This window comes from Salvelinus sp. IW2-2015, unplaced genomic scaffold (genome assembly GCF_002910315.2).
Source record: "Salvelinus sp. IW2-2015 unplaced genomic scaffold, ASM291031v2 Un_scaffold1884, whole genome shotgun sequence".
NCBI classification, from domain to species: domain Eukaryota; kingdom Metazoa; phylum Chordata; class Actinopteri; order Salmoniformes; family Salmonidae; genus Salvelinus; species Salvelinus sp. IW2-2015.
Window position 1 is genome coordinate 61244 of NW_019943246.1, and position 13880 is coordinate 75123.

At 44.0% G+C, this 13880-nt stretch overlaps 1 protein-coding gene across 3 annotated transcripts in view; it reads right to left on the reverse strand.

Annotated features, from left to right (window-relative positions):
- Nucleotides 1-573: 573 nt before the first annotated feature.
- The window catches only part of LOC112072299 (low-density lipoprotein receptor-like), a 50676-nt gene continuing 37369 nt past the window's right edge, over nucleotides 574-13880 (reverse strand). For 2 of the 3 annotated variants that reach the window (XM_070439733.1, XM_024139700.2), the window contains exons 17-20: nucleotides 13390-13632; nucleotides 3503-3842; nucleotides 835-952; nucleotides 574-669 (exon numbers count right to left, since the gene is read on the reverse strand). In XM_070439733.1, the coding sequence (XP_070295834.1) occupies nucleotides 628-669; nucleotides 835-952; nucleotides 3503-3842; nucleotides 13390-13632 (743 nt within the window). In that variant the 3' untranslated portion in view covers nucleotides 574-627. The remainder of the gene's footprint in view (nucleotides 670-834; nucleotides 953-3502; nucleotides 3843-13389; nucleotides 13633-13880) is intronic. The other variant, XM_024139701.2, reaches the window with a different exon arrangement.

Here is a 13880-nt window from a genome sequence, read left to right on the forward strand (position 1 = left end):
GGTATCGACGGCTCTTCAACAGCCCACCACACCTGCTTCTCCGATTGGAGCCGCTTCTCTGGTACTGGTCCTTTGTCATGCTGCTAAAAAGCTCACAAAAACCCACCACATCTTGGCAGTGGTTAGGAGCATTCCCTGAACAGTCCATGATCTTCCTCTGGAAACAGCACGCAGTCCTTTGTGTAATGCTTGTCATTATCATGACTAAGCCTAGTTACATGCTGTATTGCTATTAGCCTTCACTGAGAACAGAAACGGAAATATTAGACATTACTTCCTTTTTCAATACGGTGTGTGTGCCTGTCTGTGGTAATGAACTTGAACGGTACATCTGTCTCCTGCTGGTCATTCTACGTTCACTAATCGGGGGTGCCCGGACAGTAGTACCTATATTTAAACCGTCCCCTTTTGAGACCCACCAGTTGGTGGCGCTGTTTCATTGTCCATCTGCCTCACACTAAACTAACCTCCATAACAGGTTTATGACCACAACTTTTCATAATGCGGCCAGGAAACGGGTCTACAGGGCTGTGATGTTCAGCTACATGTGATGTCTMAGAAAATAAAACACKATTTTTAACATAGACTACTATTCTTTATTTCAGAGCAGAAGAGGAAAGGCAACATTTACAGATGTTGAGATGTCCCATCAGCAGACGAATTCAATTCCTGAAGAAAAAAAGAAATACATTTTTATTGAAAATATTCTATCATATTCATGGTGGGGGTGGGGAACAAAGCATGGCAATACTGTGGCAGACCAAAACGCTCTGGTTTTAAAGCTCTTAGCTAAACCCTAACCTATAAAAGACCTTTACACTAACTCCAAGGTACCTGGTCAGGATCATACAGATCGTTGTTGAAAGACACAGCATAGACTGTCCCTTCATCCATATCGGTCATCAGAGTCTCCTTCTCTGTGGACTGGCCCCGAGCTGCAGCTCTTGCTCTGCTAAACACAGAGTAGGGTATATATGTTTATGGTAGTATGATATACAGGTATATAATAGGGTATACAATGTAGGTATAGAGCAGCAGGGAAACAGTAGTAGGGTACACAGCCGTAGAGTATATAGTAGTAGGGTTAGTGTCAGTAGTAGGGAATACAGTAGTAGAGTTAGGGTTACCAGTAGGGTACAGTAGTACGATATACAGGGTCAGTAAAAGGGTATACAATTTTTTTTTACAGCAGTCATGGTTATAGTAGTAATAAAATAGTAGAGTATAGAGGGCTTACAGTAGTAGGGTAGAGCAGTAGGGTATATAAGGAATACAGTAGGGTATATAGTATACAGCAGTAGGGTATACAGGTATGTAGTAGGGTATATAGATACAGTAATGGTATATAGCAGTAGGGAATACAGTAGTAGGGTGTATAGTATACAGCAGTAGGATAAATAGTAGTGTATACAGTAGTATGGTATATAGTAGTTGGGTATACAGTAGTTAGGAAAGGGATAGTCATTGGGTTAGGGACAGCAGTTGAGGAATACAGCAGTACGGTATAGAGGTACAGTACCAGTCAAGAGTTTGGACATCTACTTTTTCTAGGTTTCTATATTTTTCCTATTTTCTACATTGTAGAATAACAGTGAAGACATCAACATTATGAAATAACATATGGAATCATGTAGTAACCAAAAGTGTTAAATCAAAATATATTTGAGATTCTTCAAAGTAGCCACCCTTTGCCTTGACAGCTTTGCACACTCCTGGCYTTCTCTCAACCAGTTTCATGAGGTAGTCACCTGGAATGCATTTCAATTAACAGGTGTGCCTTAAATGTATTTGTGGAATTTCTTCTTAATGTGTTTGAGCCAATCAGTTGTGTTGTGACAAGGTAGGAGCTCTCATGAGGACCGCCACAGGAATGAAGACCCAGAGTTACCTCTGCTGCAAAGGATAAGTTCATTTGCGTTACCAGCCTCAGAAATTGCAGCCCAAATAAATGCTGAACAGAGATCAATAGCACCCCCTCACCATTACCACCGTAAAGCATGGAGGAGGTGTTAATACACATGCGGAGATCCGTTCACCCACACAGCGTCTCACAAAGACACAGCGGTTGGAACCAAAAATCTCAAATTTTGACTCCATACCAAAGGACAAATTCCCACCGGTCTAATATCCATTGCTCGTGTTTCTTGGCCCAAGCAAGTGTCTTCTTATTGGTGTCTTTCAGTAGTGGTTTCTTTGCAGCAATTCGGCCATGAAGGCCTGATTCAGTCTCCTCTGAACAGTGGATGTTGAGATGTGTCTGTTACTTGAACTAAGCATTTATTTGGGCTGCAATTTCTGAGGCTGGAAACTAATGAACTTATCCTCTGTAGCAGAGCTAACTCTGGGTCTTCCACTCCTGTGGTGGTCCTCATGGGTTAGGGTTAGCACTTGAGGGTTTTTGCGACTGCACTTGAAGAAATGTTCAAAGTTCGACAGTTTCCATACTGACTGACCTTCATGTCTTAAAGTAAATGGACTATGGTTTTACTTATTGGAGCTGTTGGGTTCTGAGAATGAAATGTTACTTATTCATGTCACTGAAGGAGTGCTAAGGTTGAGGGTCTACAACAGAAGTTAAGGGTTATAGGAGGAAGGTATATAGTGGGGGCAACTAAGCTTGGAATGTGTTGAGTGCAGGGAAGTGATTACATGTGGCAGGCATTGATAAGGGGAGACGGGTGGAGATCTTAGAAACTAACAATGTCACTGAGGGAGAAAGGGTCATGTATAACGTTTACATTATGTCAGGAATGTGTTATTGTTAGCCATCAGGGATCCTCTGGGAGAAGAGACAGTCTGGTACCAGTCACCATGACAGCCTTGAGTTGGGGAGGAGTGAGCACTTTGGGGCAGAGGTCAGATGAAGTGAGGAAGAACAGATACCACTAAGGTTCTGTCTAGCAACATGCATGCATTGGCTATTCGGTTGTGGAGGAGGAGACTCAGCCTAGGAGAAAGGGTTAAATATCAGTGCTTGTGTGAAATGTTTTTGTCTGAATTACAGCTGTAATGACCCTTTGGGAAGAATTAAGCTTCTCTAGTCTCCGTGACTTATTCACTCTGAGAAATACYACCCTAACAGAGCCGTTCTTGCCATATGGACTTAGTCTTTTACCAAATAGGGATTTCTTGAATTTGAATCACTTGGAGCTGATTTTTGTGTTTTTACAGTATAAAGAAATACAAAAAGAAAATCTAATTATCTATATATTATTTTTTCTAGAAGACTTGGGGGGCCAAATAAAACCATCCGTAGGCCAAATCCGACCGTGGGTCACCAGTTGGGGAACCCTGGTCTACAGGTTATATGAATGGTATGCAGTTGGCCAACAGATTAAAGAGGTGGACTGTAGAAGACTAGGTTCTCATTCAAGTCCTAGGTATGACAGAGGTTAACCAGAATACATCTACTGACATTGGGGCCTTGAGAAAGACACTTCATGCCACTAGTGTATCTCAGGGGTTGGAAAATACTGAACACATTGATTTTATTTGAGACTACCTCTTCCTGATGATGACGGCAGCGATGAGGACTCCACCAATGAGGCTGAGGATGCCCAAAGTGAGGGGGGCATTACTGACCCCTGGACCCTCACCCTCCTCACAGAACACACCCTGGTATCCCAGAACACACTGGCAGGTGGTTTCTCCACCCCTTGTCACACATTTCCCATGTCCATTACACTGCTGGACATCACATGACTCCGAGTCCAGCTTCTGCACCTCGACCCCCCCGGGGGTGGTACTCCCAGACCAGTCCTGGCCAGGGGGGACGGTGTTTCCAGCATGCCCACGGGAAGGTTTACTATTGCTGACATCTTGGGGTTTCACTCCAGACCCACCTGGAGGTTACAGAGAAATCCTCGGTTATAATAAGAGAACAGGGTGTTAGAGAACCAGTGTTACACTGTTTTCACATTGGATTTACGGTAATTTCCTAATTAAAAAAATTGGGAAATGATTATACAACTCTTACAAACAAGCCCATTTTTGCATAAATTTTCTAGCACGCTGGGGATGAATTGTAGTAGCGGTCTGCAGATGTAAGTGGGCGGCCATTTTAAAATCCATTGATAACACACCATCAAAAATAAATCCATTATTCATGAATTTAGGCAGGTCCTAAGGAACTACGATGAATCAAATATATTTTCAAAAGAAAGGAATAGCATATTGAGTTTAATTAGGCCTATTTTACAGGTCAGTGCAGTCATGGCTGTGCCATGTCACTGCAACAACGTCGCTAGACCAACTGTAAACCAGCCTTGAGCCGTAGGCAGAACTTTACCGAAATTAGGTCGTAAGGTGGAAATAAAGTTTTGGCTTACATAACGGCATTATCATCCAGATAAAGAAAAGCAAAAAAGTTGCAGAAAAACATCTTTGTATGAAAGGGATGTCAGTAGGGCTAAATAATCACAACCTCAATTAAAATCTGTCTAAAAGTACAGCAAACATGCACTAATCAACCAGTAGTTTCTTTCTATATACTAGGTTACCAGTGAACATTTCCTACACTGGACAACTTGTTACAGTTGTTAAGTCACTGATAATAAAACATTTTCCCCCATGTCATTACATTAAGATTTAAGGGGGAATTCATAGCAATTTTCTATACAATTCACCAGTTGATTTAAAACCTGTTTAAACCTTTATCATGGTTTGTCCAAAATCTTATGACTAAACTTTGTCTTTGCATTTATGGCAGTGTAAGAGTAGTCATATCATATAGTCAGGGTTGGTGAGTAACGGATTACATGTAATCCCTTACATGTAATCCGTTACATGTAAGGGATTACATGTAATCCGTTACATGTAAGGGATTACATGTAATCCGTTACATGTAAGGGATTACAAAACAGTAACTAATCCATTACCATCCAAAATATTGTAATCAGATTAGATACTTTTGAAACACTGGAATTAGAATCTTTAACACTTGTCTTCTCAATGACATTCAAATCAGCATTGAAAAAGTCCCACCTGAGTGAGTCTGACCACTATGATGACACCAAATGTCTAATAGATCGCGGGAAAAGTGCAGGAATAGGCTTTTGTTGGCTACAATCCAAGGCGGTTCATCCAATGGTGCGACTGCTGTCGGCATCCAAAGATTATCRAACTTGAATAAATGCTTGGAAGTAAGGATGACAGCAGTGGTGTAGTCTACAGCAATACGGATTTCACTATTTTGATTTCTACAGAGCGCATTGATGTGAATCATACTGTTGCTCTCATTTAGCTATTTGCGCCTTGTTGTTGTGGACGGCTGTTCACATCTAAACGTATTTGAACCACCATTCAATGGTTGAATTCAAGGAGTTTAAGATGCCTATCAATCATGGTTTTTGAAACCAGTGGACAGCTGCATAGTAACAGCTGCATAGTGCAGATCCCAGCCTATTATGGAATAAAAGTAGGGTTTTTATTGCTCAACCTAATTCATGCTGATAAAATAAATATAACATTTTATTTATTCTTTGTTTAACTAGGTAAGTCAGTTATGAACAAATTCAGTGGGTTAACTGCCTTGTTCAGGAGCAGAAGGACAGATTTTCACCTAGTCAGCTTGGGGATTCGATCTAGCAACCTTTCGGCTACAGGTTTTAAATCAACTGGTGAATTTTATAGAAAATTGCTATGAATCCCCCTTAAATCTCTAACCACTAGGCTACCTGCCGCACAGGCCAAATGGCCAAATGCTCAAACTCACAGTTTTGATAGACTTAAAGGGGCAATCTGTAGTTGCCACACATCTCCATTGATTCTTGAAGAATACAACGTATYCATGCCTCATGAGCTTAGTTCAACTGTCACTCCGTGAGAACACAAAAAAGCTTGCTTCCCTAATGTTTGTAAACAAACACTGTTTAGACTCATATCATGGTTAAAACAATAATTCTGATATCATGAATGTTCAGTCCTTGCATCCACACCTCTATTAATTGAATAGTCCCCGCGATATGCAACTGTTCAGGGAAGTCAGGAACCAATACACAGTCAGGAAAGCAAAGGCTTTTTCAAACAGAAATTTGCATCCTGTAGCTCTAACTCCAAAAGGTTTTGGGACACTAAAGTCCATGGAGAACAAGAGCACCTCCTCCCAGCTGCCCACTGCACTGAGGCTAGGCGACACGGTCACCACCGAGAAATCCATYATAATCGAAAATTTCAATAAGCATCTCTACGGCTGGCCATGCTTTCCTCCAGGCCACCCCAAACAGCTCTGCACCCCCCACAGCTACTTGCCCGAGCCTCCGCAGCTTCTCCTTCGCCCTAATCCTATTCGCAGATGTTCGGAAAGAGCTGCAAAACCTGGACCCGTACAAATCAGCTGGGCTAGACAACCTGGACCCGTACAAATCAGCTGGGCTAGACAACCTGGACCCGTACAAATCAGCTGGGCTAGACAACCTGGACCCTCTTTTGGAATTATCCATTGTTGCAACCCTTATTACCAGTCTGTTCAACATCTTTCGTTTCGTCCGAGATCCCTAAAGATTGGAAAGCTGCTGCGGTCATCCCCCTCTTCAAAGGGGGTGACACTAGACCCAAATTGTTACAGACCTATATCCATCCTGCCCTGCCTTTCTAAAGTCTTTGAAAGCCAAGTTAATAAACAGATCACTGACCATTTCGAATCCCACTGTACCTTCTCCGCTGTGCAATCCGGTTTCCAAGCTGGTCATGATTTCCAAGCTCAGCCACGGTTTCCAAGCTCAGCCACGCTCAAGGTACTAAACGATATCACAACCACCATTGATAAAAGACAGTACTGTGCAGCCATCTTCATCGACCTGGCCAAGGCTTTTCTGTCAATCACCGTATTCCTATCGGCAGACTCAATAGCATTGGTTTCTCAAATGACTGCCTCGCCTGGTTCACCAACTACTTCGTAAAATCGGGGGGCCTGTTGTCCAGACCTCTGGCAGTCTCTATGAGGGTACCACAGGGTTCAATTCTCAGGCCGACTCTTCTCTGTATATATCAACGATGTCCCTCTTGCTGCGGGGGATTCCCTGATTCACCTCTACGCAGACACCATTCTGTATACATCAGGCCCTTCTTTGGACACTGTGTAAACTAACCTCCAAACGAGCTTCAATGCCATACAACAACTCCTTCGGTGGCCTCCAACTGCTCTTAAACGCTAGCAAAACCAAATGCATGCTTTTCAACCGTTCGCTGCCCGCATCCTCCTGTCCGACTAGCATCACTACTCTGGACAGTTCGGACCTAGAATACGTGGACAACTACAAATACCTAGGTGTCTGGCTAGACTTTAAACTCCTCCAGACTCATAAACATCTCCAATCCAAAATCAAATCTAGAATCGGCTTTCTATTCCGCAACAAAGCCTCCTTCACTCATGCCACCAAACTTACCCAGTAAGACTGACTATCCTACCGATCCTCGACTTCGGCGATGTCATCTACAAAATAGCTTCCAATACTCAACTCAGCAAATTGGATGTAGTCTATCACAGCGCAATCCGTTTTGTTACCCAAGCACCACTGCGACCTGTATGCTCTAGTCAGCTGGCCCTCGCTACATATTCGTCGCCAGACCCACTGGCTCCAGGTCATCTATCAGTCTATGCTAGGTAAAGCTTTGCCTTCTCAGCTCACTGGTCACAATAACACCCACCCGTAGCACACGCTCCAGCAGGTATATCTCACTGGTCATCCCCAGTGCCAACACCTTTGGCCGCCTTTCCTTCCAGTTCTCTGCTGCCAGTGACTGGAATAAATTGCTGAAGCTGGAGACTTACTATTCCCTCACTAACTTTAAACATCAGCTATCTGAGCAGCTAACCGATCGCTGCAGCTGTACATAGTCCATCTGTAAATAGCCCACCCAATCTACCTACCTCATCCCCATATTGTTTTTATTTACTTTGCTGCTCTTTTGCACACCAGTATCACTACTTACACACCATCATCTGCACATCTATCACTCCAGTGTTAATCTGCTAAATTGTAATTACTTTGCTACTATGGCCTATTTATTGCCATACCTCATGCCATTTGCACACACTGTATATAGACTCTTTTTTCTTTCTCTATTGTGTTGACTGTACGCTAGTTTATGCCATGTAACTGTCGCACTGCTTTGCTTTATATTGGCCAGGTCGCAGTTGTAAATGAGAACTTGCTCTCAACTTTCTTGAAATAAAGGTGAAATAWAATAAGAAATTAATCATAGTGTAGTTACATGTCTCCAGCCCCATCCCTCAGCTTTTTACCAAAACAGAGGTGGGGGTGTCCATTTTGTTACTGTTTCAGCTGTGGATGTGTCCTTAAAACAGCTGCATATTATCAAGCTATCAAAGGGTCACCAACAAAAAGGTAAACAATAAGCCTATTGCAAATGCAGCATATGGAATTCATTTTTCAGTAGTGCTCAAAGCATGCCATTTCATGGGTGCAGCATTTATTTTTCAACTCGAATCAAATGAGCCCAATCAGTCCTCCATGACAACAAAATCATAAACAGAGCAGGGCTGGCTAATACATCCTTAGTTTTGGGGTTATGCTCAGAACTATTTGGCTAATCTATACTTCCATATTTCAAAGTCCTATTCTTGAAGATCAAGGTGTATAAGAATTACTGTAATTCTGACAGACTTTGGTTTTTAATGTAAAGATATAATTTTATCATTTATTATTATATGTACTAGAAAGCGATAGGTTAGAACCCTACATAACCAACCCATAAAGTAAAATGTAACGTCCAGCTATGTAAACTAACATTGATTTATCCTGCAATAGATGGCATACATTTGTCTTCTAATGCCTCTTAAGAAGAAAGTATCGAAAACTAACGAATCAGATTACGTTACTGAGTTTTGYTAATCGAAAAGTTACATGACTGATTATAATTTGGGACAGGTACCTAGTAACTAACGGATTACGTTACTGAGTTTTGGTAATTGAAAAGTTACATGACTGATTATAATTTGGGACAGGTACCTAGTAACTAACGGATTACGTTACATGACTGATTATAATGGGACAGGTACCTAGTAACTAACGGATTACGTTGAGAAAGCAACCTACCCATCCCTGCATATAGTATCTATCATAGTTGTCATTTTTATTTTAACAGGTAAAATAAAATAATTAAATAAATGAACACATTAATTTACAGCGACCTGGGGAATTGTTACAGGGGAGAGGGGGGGGGGGGGGTGACCCTGCAGTCATCTATGAACATTGGAACATCTTGGCCATGTTCTGTTTTAATCTCCACCCAGCACAGCCAGAAGAGGACTGGCCACCCGTCATAGCCTGGTTCCTCTCTAGGTTCTTCCTAGGTTCTGGCCTTTCTAGGGAGTTATCCTAGCCACCGTGCTTCTACACCTGCATTGCTTGCTGTTTGGGGTTTTAGGCTGGGTTTCTGTACAGCACTTGAATATCAGCTGATGTAAAGAAGGCTTTATAAATAAATTTGATTGATTAATGAATGAGCCATTGTAGGCTGGGAATGATTAGGTGACCGTGACTAGGAATTTAGCCAGGACACCGGGGTTAACGCCTTACTCTTACGGTAAGTGCCATGGGATCTATTAGACCAGAGTCAGAACGAACCCTTTACTGTCCCACCCGAAGACGGCACTGGGGATTTGGGTTATTTTCTTTTAGACCAGAGAAAGGGTGCTTCCTACTGGCCAGGCCAACCCTGCTTAGCTTCAGAAGCAAGCCAGCAGTGGGATGCAGGGTGGTATGCTGCTGGCATTTATGAACCATTTATAATTAAATTAGTATTCTGTTGTCAGAGTTTTTGTATGTGTTTAGAATTCAGTGTAACACGTACAATTTTGTCTCATGTTGAAAATCGTTTATTGGCACAAATCCCAAATAACGAGATTAAAACGTAAACCTAAAATGATACCGTCATTAACGTGGTTCTTAATAAGATGCATAATACTTGTTGATGTGCATTTGCTGTTTAAGTGCTGGAAAAAAGTTCTGCAAGGAATGTCCAGAATGTTTGGTGCATCATTCATTACACAAGTGTGCCTGGATCCACTTTGGATCGAATTTGTGGCCTGTGGAGGTAATTTTGCAGGCTCTGGCAGTGCCTCCTTGCACAAAGGCGGAGGGTAGCGGTCCTGCCTGCTGGGTTGTTGCCCTCCTACGGCCTCCTCCACGTCTCCTGATGTACTGGCCTGTCTCCTGGTAGCGCCTCCATGCTCTGGACACTACGCTGACAGACACAGCAAACCTTTTTACCACAGCTCGCATTGATGTGCCATCCTGGATGAACTGCACTACCTGAGCCACTTGTGTGGGTTGTAGACTCCGTCTCATGCACCACTAGAGTGAAAGCACCGGCAGCATTCAAAAGTGACCAAAACATCAGCCAGGAAGCATAGGAACTGAGAAGTGGTCTGTGGTCACCACCTGCAGAACCATTCCTTTATTGGGGGTGTCTTGCTAATTGCCTATAATTTCCACCTGTTGTCTATTCCATTGGCAACAGCATGTGACATTTATTGTCAATCAGTGTTGCTCCTAAGTGGACAGTTTGATTTCACAGAAGTGTGATTGACTTGGAGTTACATTGGGTTGTTTAAGTGTTCCCTTTATTTTTTTGAGCAGTGTATTTCTGTATTTCATTTCCAATAAATTTGCAAACATTTCTAAAAACATGTTTTCACTTTATCATTATGGAGTATTGTGAAAGAGAGAACATTTAATCAATCTTGAATTCAGGCTGTAAAATGTGGAATAAGTCAAGGGGTATGAAATACTTTAAGGCTCTGTCCATGCAGAAAAAAAGCTTTAAATTGATGTTGAAGTAAGAAGTGTTGTATTGTTCACGTAATTACAAAGCAGCAAACCAGAGCTGTAATTCTAACCAAACACGTTGTCATGTAGTGTGTAGTCTCATTCCGTTGATACTGAACACAACGGAGCTCAACACTGTAACTGCATACGAACGGAGCTCACACACTGTACCTGACAACGAGCTCACACTGTTAACCTGCTAATACGGAACCGAGCTCACACACTGTTAACCTGCTAATACGGAACGGAGCTCACACACTGTTACCTGCTCGTACGGAACAACGGAGCTCACACACTGTTAACCTGCTGATACGGAACAACGAGCTCACACACTGTTAACCTGCTAATACGGAAACGGAGCCCACACACTGTTAACCTGTGATACAGATACAGGTATCCGTCTTCAAGAGAGCGAGAGTTGCACCCCTTCTGAAAAAAACCTACACTCGATCCCTCGATGTCAACAACTACGACCAGTATCCCTTCTTTCTTTTCCTCCAAAACTCTTGAACGTGCGCGTCCTTGGCCAGCTCTCCGCTATCTCTTCTCAGAATGACCTTCTTGATCCAAATCAGTCAGGTTTCAAGACTAGTCATTCAACTGAGATGCTCTTCTCTGTATCACGGAGGCGCTCCGCACTGCTAAGCTAACTCTCTCTCCTCTGCTCTCATCCTTCTGACCTATCGCTGCCTTCGATACTGTGAACATCAGATCCTCCTCTCCACCCTCTCCGAGGTTGGCATCTCCGGCGCGGCCACGCGTGATTGCGTCCTACCTGACAGGTCGCTCCTACCAGGTGGCGTGGCGAGAAGCTGTCTCCTCACCACGTGCTCTCACCACTGGTGCCCCCAGGTCTGTTCTGGCCCTCTCCTATTCTCGCTATACACCAAGTCACTTGGCTCTGTCATAACCTCACTGGTCTCTCTATCATTGCTATGCAGACGACACACAACTAATCTTCTCCTTTCCCCCTTCTGATGACCAGGTGGCGAATCGCATCTCTGCATGTCTGGCAGACATATCAGTGTGGATGACGGATCACCACCTCAAGCTGACCGGCAAGACGGAGCTGCTCTTCCTCCGGGGAAGGACGCCGTTCCATGATCTCTGCCATCACGGTTGACAACTCCACATGTGTCCTCCTCCCAGAGCGCTAAGAACCTTGGGTGATCCTGGACAACACCCTGTCGTTCTCAACTAACATCAAGCGGTGGCCCGTTCCTGTAGGTTCATGCTCACAACACGCAGAGTACGACCCTGCCTCACACAGGAAGCGGCGCAGGTCCTAATCCAGGCACTTGTCATCTCCCGTCTGGATTACTGCAACTCGCTGTTGGCTGGGCTCCCTGCCTGTGCCATTAAACCCCTACAACTCATCCAGAACGCCGTAGCCCGTCTGGTGTTCAACCTTCCCAAGTTTCTCACGTCACCCCGCTCCTCCGCTCTCTCCACTGGCTTCCAGTTGAAGCTCGCATCCGCTACAAGACCATGGTGCTTGCCTACGGAGCTGTGAAACGGACACTCAGTACCTCCAGGCTCTGATCAGGCCCTACACCCAACAAGGGCACTGCGTTCATCCACCTCTGGCCTGCTCGCCTCCCTACCACTGAGGAAGTACAGTCCCGCTCAGCCCAGTCAAAACTGTTCGTGCTCTGGCCCCCAATGGTGGAACAAACTCCCTCACGACGCCAGGACAGCGGAGTCAATCACCACCCTTCCGGAGACACCTGAAACCCCACCTCTTTAAGGAATACCTAGGATAGGATAAAAGTATCTTCTCACCCCCCCCCCCTTAAAAGATTAGATGCACTATTGTAAAGTGGCGCTTCCACTGGAGTCTAAGGGAATGCACCAATTTGTAAGTCGCTCTGGATAAGAGCGTCTGCTAAATGACTTAAATGTAAATGTAAATGTAAATGATACGGAACAACGGAGCTCACACACTGTTAACCTGTTGATACGGAATAACGGAGCTCACACACTGTTAACCTGCTGATACGGAACAACGGAGCTCACACACTGTTAACCTGCTAATACGGAACAACGGAGCTCACACACTGTTAACCTGCTAATACGGAACACAACGGAGCTCACACACTGTTAACCTGTTGATACGGAACAACGGAGCTCACACAGATGATATGGGTGATTAATAGAACTGCTCCATTATTATGAAGGCATAATGAGATCTCTTAAATACATTGTTACAATTGTTGGTTAGCTATCTATAATTTTTTTTCGCCATATTAGCATAGAAAGGACCAGAAAACAGCAATAAATAAAATGCAATGAGCAGCTTCTTGTCATTGTTACTAGCTATATGAACCCATACCGCACACCTTCTGGCCACATCGATTCCAACATCATTTTTGGCCAACCTGTCCACAGTCTATTCACTGTATTTCTATGTGAGGCAGGGGTATAATCTGTTCACTGTATTTCTATGGGTGAGTTAGGTGTACAGTCTATTCGGTGTATTTCTGTGTGAGTCAGGGGTATAGTCTATTCACTGTAATTCTATGGGTGAGTCAGGGGTATAGTCTATTCATTGTAATTCTATGGGTGAGGCAGGGCAGACGGGGTTGGGGTTACTCACATTTGATCTCGTCTGAATGGTCGAGGCAGTCTGTTTGGTGGTTACAGAACTTTGAGAGGGGGAGGCACCTGCTGCCGTCACTACAGGCCCTGCTGCCCTCTGGACACTGGAGGGAGGGGAAGGGGCTACACGTTTTGGTGTCGATAGGCTGGTAACCACGTCCACATCGGCAGCTACGCCCCCCTGGGTAGGCCAGGCACAGCTGACTGCAGCCTCCGTTCCGCGCTGAGCAGCTGTTAGTTCCTGGGACAGAGAGGACAGAGTAGAGTTGATTAGACCATTGGCAGAGCTAGATGTGACACTTTACTTACCTCCGAAAACACTACACGCAGAGGAAGTGTGCTGGTTCAGTGTCTCTGCAGTGACACCTAACTGCACAGTGACACCGTTATACCATCACCTAACTGCACAGTGACACCGTTATACCGTCACCTAACTGCACAGTGACACCGTTATACCGTCACCTAACTGCACAGTGACACCGTTATACC